This window comes from Muntiacus reevesi, chromosome 13 (genome assembly GCF_963930625.1).
Source record: "Muntiacus reevesi chromosome 13, mMunRee1.1, whole genome shotgun sequence".
NCBI classification, from domain to species: domain Eukaryota; kingdom Metazoa; phylum Chordata; class Mammalia; order Artiodactyla; family Cervidae; genus Muntiacus; species Muntiacus reevesi.
The window spans coordinates 17,171,726-17,185,749 of NC_089261.1; the positions used below are offsets into that span (position 1 = coordinate 17,171,726).

A 14,024-nucleotide genomic window follows, 5' to 3' on the forward strand; every position below is an offset into this window, starting at 1 on the left:
GTAGACAGAGGTATTGGCTGGGTTATTTCCACCAACTGTTACCATGAAGGGATTAGCTCAAGGCATCGCAAAAAGCTCTTTATAATTTTTTGAAACAGATGAATGTTCTCTTTAGTCAATGCCTTTGCCCTTTCATTTATTCACTGAACAAATATTGCTGATTGTTTATCCCACATTTAACCAGCAGCCAAGGATGCTAGTTCTGCTTTCAAAATATAGCAGAATCTAATCACATCTCATCACCTCCATTGCTGCCACCCTTCTCTGGGCCTGGTCTATTGCAATGGTCTCTCTGTCTCTGTCCTTCCCTCCCTTCCTTTGAGTGTCCTGAGCTCAGGGAGCGAACCTTCTGAACATCACCCATCTCAGCCACAGGGGACCCAAAGTTTATCCCATAGCCTGTAAAGACCTCATCTCTGATCTCTCCTCTTATCACTCCTACCTCTGCTTGCTGTTTCTTGTGTATGCCAAGTGTCTTTGAACTTGATATTCCTTCTGCCTGGAACATACTGCTTACAGATACCTGTGTAGAAGTTACATATTACTGAGCAACAAAATACCCCAAATTTTTGTGCCTTAGAACAATTAACAGTTAAGTTTTGCAATTTCCTTGAGTTAGAAGTTTGGCTGGGTGACTGGGTCACTACCTCTCAGACATTAGCCATGGCTGCTGTCTCATCTGATGGCTTGACGGGGCTGGAAGTCTCACTTGCAAGGTGATTCACTCACATGGCTGGTTGTGCTGGCTGTTGGCAGGAACTCTCGGTTCTTTGTCACATGGATGTCTCCACAGGGCTGCTGAGTGTCCTCACTACATGGCGGCCAACTGCCCTCAAAGTGATCAATCCAAGAGGAAGAGGCAGAAGTTACCTTCATGACCTAGTTTTGAAAGTCACACATCATCACTTTTACTTCATTCTGTTCATTCGACTTGAGTCACTAGCCCATCCAGTATCTTAGGGGAGGGAGATTAGGCTCCCTAATTGATGGTATGAATGTCAAAAATTTGTGAACACATTTTAAAGCCAACACAAACTGCAAGGTTAGTCCCTGGTCATTCAAGTCTCCACCCTCGTTACTTCCTAAGAAAGGCCCTCCATAATTATTTTGCTGTTGTTGTTGTTTAGTTGTTAAATTATGTCCCAATCTTCTGTGACCTGTGGGACTGTAGCCCGCCAGGTTCCTTTGTCCATGGGATTTCCCAGGCAAGAATACTAGAACAGGTTGCCATTTCATTTGCCAGGGGATCTTCCCAAACCAGGGGTTGAACCCACATCTCCTGCTTTGGCAAGCAGACTCTACCAATGAGTCACCAGGGAAGTTCCCTCCATGATTACCCAATATGAAGTAACAGTCACCCCTCTCACTTTTCTAGGCCCTTTACACCGATTTATTCTTTCTATAATTTATTACTGATGAATAAGCCATATTATTACTTGCTTGTACATTTATTACCTGCTTTTCCATGTATAATCCAAACTCCACAATCTCTGGGAACACCTGTGTCCTGTTCACTACATCCCCACACTTAAAACTGGCCTGGAGACACTGCAGGCACTCAGGGAATCAGAGTCAATGAATTTTAGGTTAGCCTCAGCTGGGACAAGAATGGCAAGAGGCAAACCTTGCTGGAGGCTGGGCAGAAATTGCAAGCTTTGAGTTGTCTGAAAAGAGCCAGGACAGCATTCCACACAGATAGACTGGAGGGAACAAAGATGTGGAAATGGAACCCTCATCATGGGGGAAGTGGGGCAGGGAAGTATACGGAAAAGTGGAGTTCTGGAAGCATGGAATTGACAGTAAGAAGGGCTGGGTAGACCCCCCTAGAATCTCCATCCTTCCTGGGCTTGGAGCATCTCCCAGCTCTGCTTCTAAAGATACACTGATAAGCGGCTGACAGAGATGGATGTGTTTTGCTGCCCTCCCTTCAATATTGACCAGGCTTGGCCTGCGCTCCTGGCAGCCCCAAGGAGCAGGGGGGCTTATCAGATGCATTTATCCTGAGTCATAAAACCAATCTTGATGCAATGGCTGCAGAAGCTCGATGCAGGAGAGATGCTAATACCTTTGATCCGTGCTTGACCTGGGATCTGCAGGCAAGGCAGGCAGGCAGGGAGGGCAGCAATCATTCTTGCTGGATGTTGCTAGATCCACCTGTGGCTCTCAGACTCCTGACTCTTCCTGGTTAGGAGTCAAGAGATTTGAGTGACAGCCCCTTCAGAGACTGAGTAACTAGGCAGTTTCTTTTCTTTCTCTGGGACTCAGAGAAGGAGGTGGGACACAGATCATCTTCCTGTGCAGTTTGGACCTCATCTCAGAGGCAGAGGGGAGGACTTTGGGCCTTCATTGGAACTGCTATCCCAAGTGGGTGAGCTCACACCTGCTAAGGACACCAGATAGGAGGCTTGGTTCACAAAGAAGTAAAGGAAAATGGAAATGACATATTTTAGGCCTTTCGTGTTTGCTTATATTATCTTATCTTCACAACAACTCAATGATATATGGACTGATATTATCCTCTATTTTATAGCTGAGTAAATTGCAACTCAGAGAGGTTGAGTGACTGATCCAAGGTTCTATAGTTACTAAATGGTGAAGATAGTGTTTGAATTAAGGTATCTCTGTGCCACACACAGATAAGATAGAAAAATGGGATAGAAATGGCAAAAGAGAATTTGAACTAATCCTGTCTTGCTTTTGGCCTCCGATTAAGTCTTGAGGAAGGAAGTAAAATGCTGATTCCCAGCCCCTCCCTGTGATTAAGTCAGGATAGCCTCAAAGTGAGAAGTGTAAGTGAAGTTGCTCAGTTGTGTCCGACTCTTTGCAACCCTGTGGACTGTAGCCTACCAGGCTCCTCCAACCATGGGATTCTCCAGGCAAGAATACTGGAGTGGGTTGCCATTTCCTTCTCCAGGGGATCTTCCCAACCCAGGGATCAAACCCAGGTCTCCCACATTGGAGATAGACACTTTAACCTCTGATCCTCCAGGGAAGCCCTAGGATAGCCTAAGCAGTAACAAATAAGCCCCTAAACCTCAGTGGCTTAACCTAACTAAGGTTTATTTCTGTCATGCAAAGTCTGATGTGATCCAGGCATCTCTCCTCCATCCAGTAGCTTTGCTGTTTGGAAGGTGTGGCCTCGAAAGTCACGGTGACAGAGGGAGAGAGGGAGCTGGAGATGGATGGCACACAGATTTGACTGCCGCAAAATGGAAACAGTATATATCTCCCCCACTCGGAGACCATTGACCCCTGGTGATATTTATGACCCCAACTTAACTCCAGGGAAAGTCAGACATCTGTGCATGCTTGATGAACATTAAGAATCTCTGTCATATCCTAATGCTTTCGCCTCCTCCTTTCTTCCTCTATAGGACAGAACCCCAGAGCAGCCCCATGGTCCCAACTCAGGATGGACCCTCGGAAAAGCTGAACCAGCATTTGGCCTCCAAGGTCTTGGGCACCAACAGCTGGGACAGAGGCAAAGCCTGCCGGGAGCCCAGTCCTGCCACAGCACGCAGGTGAGATTCTGCCCCCATCCCTCTCTCTGATCTAACACGGAAGTTCAAGTTGAGGACGGAAAAACGAAGTTTATTTCTCTGACCACTCTTCCCCTCTGTCTCTTGCAAGTTCCTCTTTGAGATTCTTAAATCAAATCAAAACCCATCTGAGAATTAGTTGGAAGATATGAGTACTAAGAACACCCTCCTAATTCTGTGTACCATTTCAGAGGATTTGTAGACTCCCGAGGCTAGTGAACAGGTGTCTAAGTAGTTAAATATTTACCCCCTGTGATTTTTATTTTTAACCCGCTAAGAGTGAGTCTCTTGAAGATATAGCTATATGATTTTTGTTGACTGTCAATGCAGAGATGTTAACATGTATTCTAATTACTTATATCATTTTTTTTCCTATTAATTGTAAATACCAGATTCTTAGAATGGAATTAATTATGACAGCATTTTTTGATGTTTTATAAAGAGTTAAGTAACTTCCAAAAGATCAGCCACACAAACAAGTTTGAGAAAGCAGCTGGTTTTGTGGGAAAGCTCTCAGGATAGTAATCACAGGCCTCAATTCATATCCCAGCTCAGACACTTCCTAACTGTGCACCCTTGAGCAAGGCAGTTCAGCTTTCTGAGCCTGATTTTCTTTGCCTGTAGAATGAGACAGTAAAAATCATAACACCCTCAAAGTGCTTTTGTTAGTATCAAAGTATATAAAACATTTGGTGCATAGTAAGTGAATATACAGTAGCTGTGTTACTACTAATAATGACAATAATAGTCTTATTAATATTCTCTTTTCCCAGTGAGGTTCAGTGGAGTTGGCCTGTTTCAATTCCCAAGCAGTTTTTCATCCAAAACCATATCTTTTTGCCGTGGGATGGATACTGCTTTAAAAAAAAAAATCCCTGGAGCCTGCCCCAATTATAAAAGAAGATAACTTGACTTCATTTAACTGCAGCCTGAGCATTTGAATTTAATTGAACAGGAAATAATTATTCCTGAGGAGTGGAGGTTTTTGAGGTTCTGTGAAGCGATATGAGATATGTATCTCGTTACATTAGACCTTGGCAAATATACTTTTAATAATCAGCTGCTACTTAACCTACCTTTTGCCTCCCATTTAATTTCCAGCAGGAACTACAGACACAATATATTGGGGAGGGAGGGTGCTGAACTGCCGATTAATTATTTAAAAACTGATTTATTTACCAAGGTGAGCCATTTGCAAATTCAATAATAAATCTATTAAGGAGAAGTTAACCTCTATAACTCTGTTTTAAAGAATCAATTGGTGTTTGGGTAACGTAGAGCATCTGTCTCATTAGGTCAGCATTGGCTCCTTATTTGCAGCGTTTAACCTGAAGTGCAACCAAATCAGCCATGAGGTGGTGATTAGGTATTCACTGTGGGTCCTTCACCCTCCAAGGAACTGGATCGTCTCTCAGCTACAACAGCACCAGTTGACGGCTCGGGGAACCCTGGGTCCTCTAATGCCTTGTTCTGTGTTCTCCTCAGTGCCTCCCGCAGCAAAGACTTGACGCCGCTACCTTCCTCCAGGGGGAAGAAAAAAAAGAAGAAAGCTACCCGGAAGAAGAGAAGGAGGTGAGGGATCCAAGGGGCCATGAAACCCTGAAGATGGGGAAGGGACAAAAGGGTGTTTGAGTTAGGCAGTGACTCCTCTGGGATTCAGATCCCCTCTTTGCCTCTTAACTTGCTGTGTCACCTTGGGCAAGTCACTTCACCTCTCTGAGCCTGTTTCCATTTCTATAAAATGGTAGAAATACTTACTTCTTGGGGTTTTGTGAGTATTAGACAAGAAAGTTGACGTGGAAGCAGCTGTCACAGTGTCTGGCACATAGTAAATGATAGCTAATATGAAGCATGATTGTGACCATTAGTGTTTACTTCTTTATGTATTTTTGGAGAACTCACTTTATGTAAGTGCCATGCCAGGCACTTTGATCTCACATAGTTATAGTTGTTTTTCTTGTGATGAGAAATCTTAAGATCTAATCTTTTAGCAACTTTCAAATACACAGTATTGACTCTAGTCATCATGACTGCATTATCATATAGTTATTATCCCCATTTTAGAGATGAGAAAATAAAGGCTCAGAGAGGAGGTGACAGAACCTACAGACACTTGATTCTAGGCTCCTCAATTGCTTCTACCACTACAAAAATGCCAAGGATAATGGACTTTATATTTTTTCCAGCTATTGACTCTTTTGTACCATATGAATTTTTTTCTATACACAATACTTTCAGTTTTTTTGCATTTAAAATTGTTTTCAGGCTTTCTTCTCTGCTATAAATCCCTACACTAAAAACAGATTGTGTTCCAGGCCCCAAGGAGTGGTCAGAGAGATGTTTCTTACATGACCTCAGTCCAGTTGCTCAGTCGTGTCTGACTCTTTGCAACCCCATGGGCTGCAGCATGCCAGGCAGGCTTCCCTGTCCATCATCAACTCCTGGAGCTTGCTCAAACTCATGCCCATCGAGTCGCTGATGCCATCCAACCATCTCATCCTCTGTTGTCCCCTTCTCCTTCCACCTTCAATCTTTCCCAGCATCAGGGTGTTTTCCAATGAGTCAGTTCTTCACATCAGGTGGCCAAAGTATTGGAGTTTCAGCTTGAGCATTAGTCCTTCCAATGAGTATTCAGGACTGATTTCCTTTAGGATTGACTGGTTTGATCTCCTTGCAGTTCATGGGACTCTCAAGAGTCTTCTCCAACACCACAGTTCAAAAGCATCAATTCTTCGGGACTCAGCTTTCTTTATGGTGCAACTCTCACATCCATACATGACTACTGCGAAAACCACAGTATTGACTAGATGGACCTTTGTCAGCAAAGTAATGTCTCTGCTTTTTAATATGCTGTCTAGGTTGGTCACGGCTTTTCTTCCAAGGAGCAAGCATCTTTTAATTTCATGGCTGCAGTCACTATCTGCAGTGATTTTGGAGCCCAAGAAAATAAAGTCTGTCACTGTTTCCATTGTTTCCCCATCTATTTGCCATGAAGGGATGGGATCAGATGCCATGATCTTAGTTTTTTTAATGTTTTTTGTTTTTTTTTGGGGGGGGGGTGTAGGAGGAGTTTTTTTTTTTCTTTTTTTCTTTTTTTTCCCATTTATTTTTATTAGTTGGAGGCTAATCACTTTACAATATTGTAGTGGTTTTTGCCATACATTGACATGAATCAGCCATGGATTTACATGTGTTCCCCTTCCCGACCCCCGCTCCCACCTCCCTGAATGTTTAGATTTAAGCCAGCTTTTCCACTCTCCTCTTTCACTTTCATCAAGAGGCTCTTTAGTTCTTCATTCCTTAGAGGGGCAAGTTAAAAAACCTCGGAGGCAGTATTTGAAGAAACCTCCAGGGGGCAGCAGAGAGCAGAATCTGGATGCCTTGGGCCCCAACTCCATGTTTTCAGGGGCTCTGTTTCCTTCACCCCTACTTTAGCCTAGTTCTAAGTGATGAGGCCCAAAGAGGACCCAGAAGGTAATGTGAATGAAGACCTGAGTTCCAGCCATTCTAGGGTGAGGGGTAGAATTGGGGTAAGTGGCCTGAGCTTCCTGATTTTAGGGGTGGGCAGTAGAACATGTCAAGTAAGGAAGTCAAAAAAAAAAAGAAGGAAGCCACAGGGATTAGGCATCTTTCACTCATTCCTTCATTCATTCAGTGTGTTTGGGAACAGGTGCTCTGATTCCCTAAGTCAGATTGTTTTTCACCCCTGCATCTCCACCTGCCAACATGTTTTATTTGACCTGCAAATTGTTTTTTGTCTTTTTAATTGATGGCCATTGTTTTAAAACCAGGAGATTTCAAACGAAAATATGTTCTCTGACAGCTACTATTGAAAAGGCAAGTGCTATAGAAGCCCAGGCCTGCATTCCTGCCTGAGACCTTCAGCTAATCTGAAAAGAAGCCATCCCCCTAGGTCAGGTGCTCCCTGGCTTATCACAGGCCCCACCACTCCATACCATCTACCCCCAACCCGCTGCATCCATTTAAGCTGTCTGAGAGGCAGGTCTCTGTTGGCATTGAGTTTGCAACTCCAGATATGTTTCGACCTTGGTATTTCATCAGTGGGAGAATAGGAAACTTGGAGCGAGCAGTGACATGCCTGAGGTGACTTGTGGATTAATGGTAGAGTCGAGACTGGAACTCAAGTCCCCTGACCCTCAGCCTGGAATCATAGTCATGATTCTAGGGCATCTCTGTTTCTCGGGTAACCCCTTTGTGGCAAGGACCCATGCTGAGAACATCCTGGCAAGACGTCCTGCAGAAGTTTGGTCTGACCAGGGAGACAACAGGGTGGGGCAGAGGAGAGACCTTTAAAGCATACACAGTTTGGGGAAGGGCAGCAGACAAAAGTCAATATTGTGGTCCGACCAGGAGGGCAGCTATGGGGTGATGCAGTGATTGAGAACAAAGCCCCTGGGATCAGAGAGGCTTCAATTTGAGTCTCAGCTCATCCACTTCTTGGCTATATTTAGGCAACTGTCTTTAGGCAAGTCATTTCACCTCTCTGAATCTCACTTTCTCTGTCTGAAAAAGGAGGGTAGCAATTGTACCTACCTAAGTATGTAGAAGGATTAAATGAAATAATACATATAAAACACACAGTAACATTTAAGACAAAGTATCATCCTTGATATGTGTTCCTGGAAGAGCTGAGGCTGTGTCTGGGAAATGGAGAAAGGACTGATCCTGGCCCTCAAAGCCCCCCTCTCAAGTATGTCTTCTCTTCATGGCAGGTCCCCATCTTATAGCCCATCACCTGTCAAGAAGAAGAAGAAGAAAAGTTCCAAGAAACATAAGCGACACAGGTACTGTCCTTCTTCTTCTGCACACAGGGATGCCTCGGGTGGGGTTGGGGTGGGGGCAACAGTGGATGGCACTGAAAGGTCACTTGGAGGCTTATCGTTTCATTTATGAAAAATACTCATCTGTGTATGGTCTTGTATTTGTAACTTGTGTAACTTGGGACTCCTGTTGCAAAGACCAGAGACCAAAGACTAACACTAACTCAGGCCTGAGGGGGATTTGTTCTGAGACCAACCAGGTCTCAGTGAAGAGCTAGAACCAAAGCTAACACAACCCAAGCCCAGTTCCATAGTGCACACGGGGGCACACAGACCCTGTACCCTGTTCCCGTCTCTTCCTGTCACAGGCCCAATCACAAGAAGATACTGAATCTCTCTTTGTTTGTTATTCTAAATTCCCATGGAGAGGCCTTTCTGATAGATCCAGCTGTGTCCTAGAGAATGGAATCATGTGAAACATTGCTTCAGGATTGTCCATGTTTTGGACATACCTGTAGACAACTACTTGTGGACTGTAGTTAAGAGGCATTAGGAACTGAATACACATTCCCAAGGGCTTCCCAGGTGGCTCAGTGGTGAGGAATCCACCTGCCAATGTGGGAGCCACAGAAGACTCAGGTTTCATTCCTGGGTTGGGAAGATCCCCTGAAGAAGGAATTGGCAACCCACTCCAGTACTCTTGCCTGGAAAATCCTATGAACAGAGGAGCCTGGTGGGCTACAGCCCATGGGATCTCAAAAGAGTTGGATATGACTGAGTGACTGAGCATGCACACACATTCCCAAAGGTGCTCACTATACACACGTGCATGTACACACACACACACACACACACGCACACACACGCACACAAGTTTGTGGGGGAAAATAAAAGATAGGAACGCTGTACATGAGAGGTCTCAAATCTGTGGTTCATGGGCCAAGCCAACATTTTGCAATACAAAAAGTTTTCCAGCACTTCTGTAAAATCAGAAGCTCTCTTCATTGGATCGATCTTCCCACGGGCAGTCATCCGCTGGAACTGAGGAGTCGCTGTGCATTTCGACAGTGCCAAGGTGCCACACTGTCCCCAGTTAACCGGCCTCCCCCATCTACACACATTTACAAAGCTAATCTGACCCCTGGAGGGCAGAGGGTTTATCTTCGTAAGCTATTTGCTGTGGTTGGCTGTGGATGACAGGGAAAGGGTGGTTTATATTTTATTTTTGCTTATCTGTATCTTCCAATTTTTCTACACCAGTGGTGGATTTACTTGTGCAATTAAACAATCACAACAGAACAAAAGGTAAGAGGTCATTTGGGTTCCCCACCCTGCCACATCTCACCCCACGTGGCTTTTCCATATCCAGGGGTATGGTCACCTCTCAGTCCTTGTTGCCAGAATGGTCTCTACTCAGTTTGGTCTCACAGATTATGTCCACCACCTGTCCAAACATGCCCACTGATCCTGTCTGAATTTGTGCTCAGTACAGGCATGAAAGTGAAAGTCGCTCAGTCATGTCTGACTCTTTGCAACCCCATGGACTATACAGTCCATGGAATTCTCCAGGCCAGAGTACTGGAGTGGGTAGCTGTTCCCTTCTCCAGGGGCTCTTCCAACCCAGGGATCAAACCCAGGTCTGCCGCATTGCAGGCAGATTCTTTACCAACTGAACCACAAGGGAAGCCCTTAGTTAACCTGGTATTTGAAATCTTTCCCAATGTGGAATTTTTGATGAGGTGAGGGCCTGCCTGTGACCACAGACTGCCAGCTTGTCACCTTCCTGTGCTGAGCGATTTGTCGCAGTTTAGGGGTGGGATGGAAAGAGGGAGAATTTTTCTATATGGAATTTGGGAACCAAGTGGCGTCTCACTCAAGGGTTTCTCATATGAAAGAGACTTGGCCAGAGGATTAGAAACAGACTTTCTTTGGGGGGCTACAGTTGGCTCAGGGGTTGTCAGAAGTTTAGAGGGAAAGAAGACCATAAAATGGGAAATTAGGAGCGGGAAATATGATCTGATTCTTCTCAAACCCTCGTCTACTGAGCATCACTCTAATCTTAGTCCATTTTCTCCAAGTTCTTGAAATGTTTGGTTAATGATATCTGACTTTTTGGAACTGGAAGCTAAAGGTAGAGGATGCATTGAACTTTTTCTTCTCCTTCAATTAACTAAGGTTTCAGGGTTAAAAAAAAATCCCTTTTTCACACCTATTTGTTGAATACCCATTGTATATCATGAATGAGGAGATTCTGGGCCCCAGGAACAAAACAGTAACCAGAACCCAGTCTCTGCCCTCAAGCTGCTCACATTCTAGTGGGGACAATGGTAGTCATATTATGAAGTCTGTACCATGGTGAGGCTCGGCTCGGCAGCTCACTCAGGGCTTGTGGGAACAGAGAGGGGGACTCCAAACCAGCCTGAGGGGACTGGGAAACGCTGCAGGAGGTGACACCTGAGAATGGATTGGAGTTACACAGTGAAGCTGTGTGGTCCTGGGCAACTTAATTCCTCTGAGTTTCAGTGTCTTTGTCAAATGGCTATCAGTAGTACTTTACAGGTTTGGGGGGAAGACTGAATGAGATTGTGTGTGAGCAATGCTTAGTACAGAGCCGGGACCCCAGTAGGAGTTCCACATGTGGAATCTGGTTGTCCCTTGAAGATGTTGATGATGGTGAATCCACAGCTAGGGAGAGAAAGAACCAAAGTGAGGCTTGGGGGAAGCGAAGAGGCAGAGGGACTCTCTGTCCTGGCCTCCTCATGCAGTCTTTTCCAGAATGGGCTTACTGACAAATTTGGGTGAGGATTGAAACACTGATAATTCAAAATGCAAGCCAGGGTTTCTCATATGATCTTCAAATCTAAAAGAGGAGGAGGGTTCACCAGATGTCCTGGTCCCCTTGTAGACTGGCCACAAGTGCACTGACAGGAAATCCCCTGGCAGTCCAATGGTTACGGCTCCGTGCTTTCACTGCAGGGGGCATGGGTTTGATCCCTGATGACGGAACATCCCAGGAAAAAAAAAAAGTTATAAATGTGCTGATACAACCATCCCAGGAAAAGAAACTCAGACTCACATTTATTTTCTTCCCCCACACCCTCTGTTCCTTTCTTCTCTCCTCCTTCCTCATCTTTCCTCCCTCCCTGTCTCTCTCCCTTCCTTCCTCTCTCTCTCTCTTCCTTGCCCACCCCACCCAATCAGGTCATTCTCCAAGAAGAGAAGGCACAGGTAAGCATCGTGTTGTCTCTGGTTGCTTGCTCGGCTTTCTGCTTTCCTAACCAAGTTTAGGTAGCATCTAGGGTCCAGCTCTCAGCCTCCACCTCTGTGTTCACTCCCCCTTCATCTTCCTGGGCCTCAGTTTCCTCCAAAATGAAGGCCATGATCTGGTTTCCCTGAAAGTTCCAAGCCAACTTTCAATTTCCACCAGGCCACATGGTTGCTGCTAGGCCAGTTCCTACTGATCCTTCTCCCTGGCAAGTCTTACCACCCGTACCAGGGTCTGTTTGACCATGGGTTGAAATCTGGATTGGGAACTTTCCTTGGTGGTCCAGTGGTTAAGACTCCACACTTCTAATTCAGGAGTGTGTGCATGTGTGCTTAGTTGTGTCTGACTCTTTTGTGACCCCATGGACTGTAGCCCACCAGGCTCCTCTGTCCATGGGATTTCCCAGGCGGGAATACTGGAGTGAGTTGCCATTTTCTCCTCCAGTGGATCTTCCTGACCCAGGGATCGAACCTGCGTCTCTTGCATCTCCTGCATTGGGAAGTGGATTCTTTACCACTGTACCACCTGGGAAGCCCCCACAATGCAGGCAATATGAGTTCAATACCTGAGTTCAATGTGAGCTCAATGAAAGTCAGGGAACTAAGATGTGCAGCATGGCCAAAAGAAAAAAAGAAATCTTGGGTTGGGAATGTAGAGAAGCATAACCCCACCAAAGCCTTCCCAGATCCTAACTAAGGGATAGAGGCCTAGTATTGGAACCACGGGGTGAACACAAATTAAGCTATAACCTGTGGGGTACTCACTATAAATTAGATCCTATGCTAAGCCTTGTCCACATGCATGGGTATTTGATCTCTATACATCCCCATCACAACCCTGTGCAGAGGATATCTTTATTATTTCCATTTTACAGATGAAGAAACTAAGACTCAGGCGATGTGGCCGGCATGTCCACAGACACACAGTCAGAGGAGGCAGAGCCAAAACTACAACCCAAGTCTGTCTGACAGAGGATCAGGACAGCCTGCAGTGGCTTCCTCAATAACAGTAGCACAACTGCAGCCACTGATAGAGTGCAAAATCCTTTCACTCATTCAGTTAACAAGTAGACACTGATTACCAAGGTAATCTATTCACTTAGCCCAGCAGCTTAAGCAGTGACCCCATTTCAAGGGCAAGGAAACTGGGTCTTTGAGAGGACAGGTGACCTGCCTGATGTCACACAGCAACTCAGCAGCAGAGCCAGGAGGTGAACTTGGTCTTTCAGTGAGGACCTGGGATCTCCACTGCCTGGGCTGAGTCCCAGACACAGAGATAAATCCCGCAGCTCATGTCAAGATGCGATTTCAGTTGGATGAAATCAAGTTTCTCCTTCCCAGGACTTAGGCCAGTGATGGGCTCCTGGTGATCCCCTGAAGCCAGTCTGGCTTGAATTATCAAATAGAATTTGCCTTTGGGGTCTCTATTTGGTGATGCGGAGACCCTGAGTCATCATTGTCCATTCTGCCCACACCCCAGTACTCTGACTTAAAAAAAAAAAAAAAAAAACTTAAATATTCATGAGCAGAACATTTCAGAATCTGCCAAACTTTAGGAGGCTTTAGAATATCTCTCTGGATTTTCCAGTCTTTTCTTTTAGAAAAGACTAGAACAGTAGTCAAGAGGATAGGCGCTAGGGACCCATGATCTGGGGCCACATCCCAGCTCACTGGTAAGATCCTGGTCAAGTTTCTCAGCCAATCTGAGGCTCAGTTTCCACTTTCTGTAAAATGAATACTTATTAAACATGCCATAGGTTGTCTATACATGTTAGTCGCTTAGTCATGTCCAACTCTTGTGACCCCATGGACTATAACCCACCAGACTCCTCTGTCCATGGTATTCTCCAGGCAAGAATTCTGAAATGGGTTATCATTTCCTTCTCCAGGGAATCTTCCCAACCCAGGGATCGAACCTGGGTCACTCGCATTTCAGGCAGATTCTTTACCATCTGAGCCACCAGGGAAGTCATAGGTTGTAGGGAGAATGAAATGAGATTGTTGATAAAAGTATTAGTGAGTGCTTCCCCATAATAAAGCCTCAAAACATTGCAAATATGATTACCTTTACTACTGCTGTTACCATTAATCTACCAAAACTGATTGCGGCATCCTTTATTCCCTGTCCTCAATCTGTATGTGTGGGCTGGTTGCTCTGGTTTTAGAAACGATCCGTGTCCATTCCCAAACTGCCTGGATCTAGTGACCACCATGTGTTAAGCATTTTAACTACTTTATTTTTATCATTCGCTGGAATTTTGCATCTTTTAATTAATTGGCCATTTCTCATTCAGCTCCTCCAGCCCAAAAAGCAAAAGAAAGGAAGAGAAGAGGCACAAAAAACAGTATGTACATTCCACCTGCAGTGTAATGTCAATCTGGGGAGGTGGGGGACTGACCTCTGAACGGCCAGAGGGTTAGAATTGCCAAAGAAAGAAGG

The 14,024-nt window shown here is 45.1% G+C and overlaps 1 protein-coding gene across 1 annotated transcript in view; it reads left to right on the plus strand.

Moving 5' to 3' along the window:
* Window positions 1-14,024, plus strand: part of SRRM4 (serine/arginine repetitive matrix 4) — a 160,723-nt gene that overhangs the window by 118,271 nt on the left and 28,428 nt on the right. Inside the window, exons 2-6 of the mRNA XM_065905037.1 lie at window positions 3,375-3,521; window positions 5,025-5,111; window positions 8,273-8,344; window positions 11,522-11,548; window positions 13,879-13,929. Of these exons, the coding sequence (XP_065761109.1) occupies window positions 3,375-3,521; window positions 5,025-5,111; window positions 8,273-8,344; window positions 11,522-11,548; window positions 13,879-13,929 (384 nt within the window). The remainder of the gene's footprint in view (window positions 1-3,374; window positions 3,522-5,024; window positions 5,112-8,272; window positions 8,345-11,521; window positions 11,549-13,878; window positions 13,930-14,024) is intronic.